Raw genomic sequence first — 4,720 nt, 5'->3', positions numbered from 1 at the left:
ATTTACTTCATCAATTTTTTTTTTAGATATCGAAAATTTCTTGTGGAAAAGATGCTACAAGCAAGCATATCCTATTACAAAACAGAGATAGCTATAGGGAGGACGAATCTGCATTAGCTCCCACATTCGTAATTGCACCAGAAATTGACACCAGAGATGTTAATGTTTCTCCTAAGGAAAACCCCGGAATAATTGCTACAAAAACAGGGCGCTTAAAAGAAGGGGAATGATTAGCAACACCGTTTGTGACCATTAGGTCAGAAAGGAACGCTCAAGATGTCGCGCCAAATTTACAACTAAGAGGACGGATCCCAAACAAATTTGAAATTGTTAGTGAAAAGGTAATTTTGCAGTTAATTTTGCAGTTTGAATTTAATATTTACTTTGTGGATAAAACAATGTGCGCCACCGTAAGTGTAACCGTGGTCAGCGGAATATCGGTATGGTTCATTTCTCAATGAAATAGTGGGAGGTGCAAAGTGTTATTTTTTCGACGAATAAACAGCGTCAACCCAGGATTTAGACTAAGTCGTGTCTGTTATATCTCACTCAACCTTACTAATTTCAGAGAATGAGAGCTGGTTGAGAGAAATAAAAACGTGAACATTAAGTGTACACATTTTTGGGAAAAGGAAATAAAGTCACTTTTATTTTGATCAGTGAAAATTAAAAAATTCTCAATTTTGATAATTAAAAATGATATTATTCTGAAACAACGTCCGAAATCAAAATGAGTTTTAAATTAAAAATATATACTGCATACACTTTAAAATTAATCAAATCCGATATTCATCTAAAAGTAACAAAAAAAAATGTATTCGCGAAGTATTGTGGCATATAAATTTTGTGTACTTAAACCCTTAAAGATTTATATTACTTTCAGTACATTTTATCATTCAAATCAAATTCAAATCAACAATTTCAATTTTAATTGCAAAGTTTTCAACTTATAACAGGGAACAATTTAGAATTTATCGCTTACCGTTAAAGTTCAGAATTGTAAAATTGAAAACATTAAAAAATGAAGAAATTATTCCATTTTTCAATCGAAATTTTTTTAACGCAGCTTGCAATGTAGAACTTTTTGGAACATTTTAATACTTTCGTTATGTAATGAACCTAATGCAGCATACTAAAATTAAATTCCTTATTATATTCATAATTTTTAATTTCTCTCAACCGGCTCTAATTCTCTAATATTAGGAAGGTTGAGTGAGTCATGGCAGGCACTCAGTCAAAATCCTGGGTTTATGCTGTTTACAGTATCGTCGAAAAAATAAAAGTTTGCACCTCCCACTATTTCATTGAGAAATGAGATACGCGGATATTCCGTTCAGCATTGGTATATTCACGGTGGCAGCTTATTCCTTTCCAGGTGCATGAAATGCATCAAATTTTAATTCATTAGAAAATAAGAACTAGACGATTTTTCGAAAGACCGCTCTTTGGGGAAAAAATCGAAAATTTTGAATTACCTCTAAAAGGGTCACAGATGCGTGAAAACTAAAAAGACATTTTAAGGTTTTTGATGAAAGGAATCGCTTTATACCAAGATTTGAAGGCTTTAAAAGAAGGGTTTTGTTTCGACCTACATGATCGAACCCAATAATAAGATTTTTAAAATACAAATCAAATAATGCAAATTTTGAATTGTCTAAAAAACGGTAAAAAAATAAGCGAAAACTGACCAGGTTTTCAGGATTTCCTTAAGGGGGATGAACCTCAGCCATCCTGACATAAACAAATAAATACAATTTTTTTTAAATACAAATTTTGAGTTATCTCGATAACAGTCAAAAAACGTAAAAACTAAGTACATTTGAAGGTTTTTGCAGAGGGGGTTTATTTTCGACCAACTCGAAGTAGCTAAACTTAAGCCCAAAAACATGTAAATTTTTAGTTATCTTAAAAACGGTGAGGGAGGAGCGGAAACCGACAACATATTCAAAAGGGAGATAATTCTGGGTCACTCCGATCTAAAGCAACAAATATATTCTATAAAATTAAACAATCTCAAAGAGGGGTATTCTCAAACAACTGTAACTGATGTAATAAAAAAAACTTGCAATTCAAAACAATAATAACATTTTTTGGATTATATCGCGAACGATCAGAGATACATGAACAACCGACAAATGATAAGGAGTTTGCAGAGCAGGACTGTTTTCGACAAACTCAAAATGACCCAATAAAATTATTTAAAATTAAATAAATAATATAATTTTGATTTATCTTGAAAAGGGTGAAAGAAGCGCGAGAACTGAACAAATTTCCACTGTTTAATAAAGATCCTCGATCACCCGCAACTAACAGAGTAAAGTAGAGATACGCAAAAGGGATAAAATTTTCAGGATATATAATTCCGGAATGGTCATCGGACACTCAGAATTAGTATAACAGAAAAAGTTTTAAAATAAAAATTTTGAGTTATCTTGAAAACTGTGAGATATGCAAAAACTGATCAAATATTCAGGGTTTTATACAAAAGGTGGTTCTCAGCCACTATAAATTAACCTAATAAATAGGTTATCAAAAGGAAAAAATAAAAAATGTTAACTATCTCGACAACCATGGGATATGCGCAAAAACTTAAAAAATTAATACAAAATAAAAGTTTGTATTATTATTGAAAAAACTTAACAGATATTCGGATCTTCGGATAATGTCAAAATATACGCAAAAAACGTAAAATTCTAGACATTTTTTAGAAATGGATACATTCATTCGATTTGGAAATAATTGAATTGCTAGCTTGGATTAATTCAGATTCAAGTTAATGTTTGTGCGAGAATTGAGAAGGATTGAAAAGATGTTTTGGATCAGCCTCGGTTGTATGGGATTACCCACATAGCACATTTCCCGAAAAAACCTGTTCTGCCCAGGTTTGGACTTATACTTTTTCCGAAAAAAACTGGGACAGACCTGGTATTTTTCAGAAGTGTCTTAATTGTGTTAGGCGCATGTTTTGAAAATGATTCAAAGGTGTGTTAAGATTCAAGTTTATATATACCCCCGGATATGAAAGAAATGAAAGTTAGGTTGGGATTGGCTTCTAATTATCTTGGATAGAGTGAAAGTTTGTTTTCGATTCTCTGGCGGACCGAAGTAACTGAATAGAACCTCTACAAAGTACCCGTAAAGACTCCATTGGGTCCCCATTCGGTTCCTTTTTTAAAAAAATCGAAAAAACAGAAAAATCAACTTTTAAATTGTTGAAATTCGGTTTCTACGTTAAAATTCCCTATAGAAGGTCACGCAATAATCGCAGTAGTTTTTTTTTTGCAACGGAAAAAAGTTTAAAAAAATATAAGACGTATAACGTCTGTTGACTGCTACTTACAGGCGATGCGTTTGAAGCGTAGCAGTCAACAGGTTTCATACGTTTTATTTTTATTTTTTAACTTTTTACCGTTGCAAAATAAATTATTGCGATTATTCCGTGACCTTCTATAGGGAATTTTAACGCGGAATCCGAATTTCAACAATTTAAAAGTTGATTTTGCTGTTTTTCGAGTTTTTTAAAAAGGAACCGAATGAGGGCCCAATGGGCTCTTTGCGGGTACTTTGTAGAGACTCCAATAAGTTGCTTCGGTCCGCCAGGGTTGGATTGTGATTCATTCGGTTTGCTTTCGGATTCACATTTACCCATTCGGACTTATTTCAGATTAATCGGATTGATTTCAAAAAGTTCCATTCATTTGAGAGAATTGGAGGCACGGATTGAAAAATAGTTTAAGAGGACTGACAAATTGCTTTAGGTTGTTTTGAATTAATTTAAATTAGTCCAAAATGCAAGAAAAAACCACAAATACTTACAAAATATCTCAAATGACAAAAACACGCGCGTTCGAGCGCGTAATCGGTCTCAAATACACTAAAAGGAAGCCCGAGGAAGCGCCTTAATAGGTTCAAAATTTTCTTGTTGCAGGTTTACATCAACGACGCAGTTTCTTTAGATCAATCTGTATGGGAGTCACTTGAGCTAACTCATAAAGATACAATTCTGGTGAGGAACACGGCTGTTGCTATTTGGGGCGAACATCTAAAAAATAAATGTTTAGATATGAAGGCGCAGGCGCGAGAGGCCGGGCACAGAGATCACTCTGCGAGCCGCAGAAATTGAAGGCTCTTCATGGTAATACCAAAAGAAAATTCGTTATTTTGCCTAGAATATTGAAGTACTGGATATTTGTTGGACTTCAAATTTCTTTTTTGAAGAAATCCAGCATTCAGTTGCATATTCATTTTTTTTACCTTAGAAATTCAGCTATTCGGTGACATGTTTATTTATTTAGGAGGGTGGGGGGGGGGGGGGATTCATCTATTTTGCTTAGAATTTGAACTATTTGGTTAAGTTGCTTGGGTATTTAACTGCTTTTGCTTAATAATTGAAATGTTTTCTTGTTAAAATAATAACTATTACACTTTGTGTAGAGAATTCATCTATGTTGGATTTCTGTTATATCATTTCTCTTTATTAAAATTATTTTTTTATGGGGAAAAATTGAAAATGTAACTACAAGGAACATGTTTCGTTAAAATAATATTTGTATTCAGGAGAAAGACCATATTTTTGATTTTAAATTTATTTCATTGATTGAAATTTCGTTATAATGTAATGTTCTTCGGTTCAAAAATCAAGTGTTTGGTTGTGTCATTATTATGTTAACTATTTTAGTTAAAAAATCATCTCTTTCCATGTCAATTTCATTACTTTTTA

The 4,720-nt window shown here is 32.6% G+C and overlaps 1 protein-coding gene across 1 annotated transcript in view; it reads left to right on the top strand.

The window, feature by feature from the left end:
* The window catches only part of LOC117181286, a 40,458-nt gene extending 36,335 nt beyond the window's left edge, over window positions 1-4,123 (top strand). The window contains exon 5 of the mRNA XM_033373846.1: window positions 3,929-4,123. Within this exon, the coding sequence (XP_033229737.1) occupies window positions 3,929-4,123 (195 nt within the window). The remainder of the gene's footprint in view (window positions 1-3,928) is intronic.
* Window positions 4,124-4,720: the final 597 nt, after the last annotated feature.

Source organism: Belonocnema kinseyi, chromosome 10, assembly GCF_010883055.1.
Source record: "Belonocnema kinseyi isolate 2016_QV_RU_SX_M_011 chromosome 10, B_treatae_v1, whole genome shotgun sequence".
NCBI classification, from domain to species: domain Eukaryota; kingdom Metazoa; phylum Arthropoda; class Insecta; order Hymenoptera; family Cynipidae; genus Belonocnema; species Belonocnema kinseyi.
Note: the sequence above shows the minus strand (reverse complement) of the source record. Positions and strands in the feature narration are given on the sequence as shown.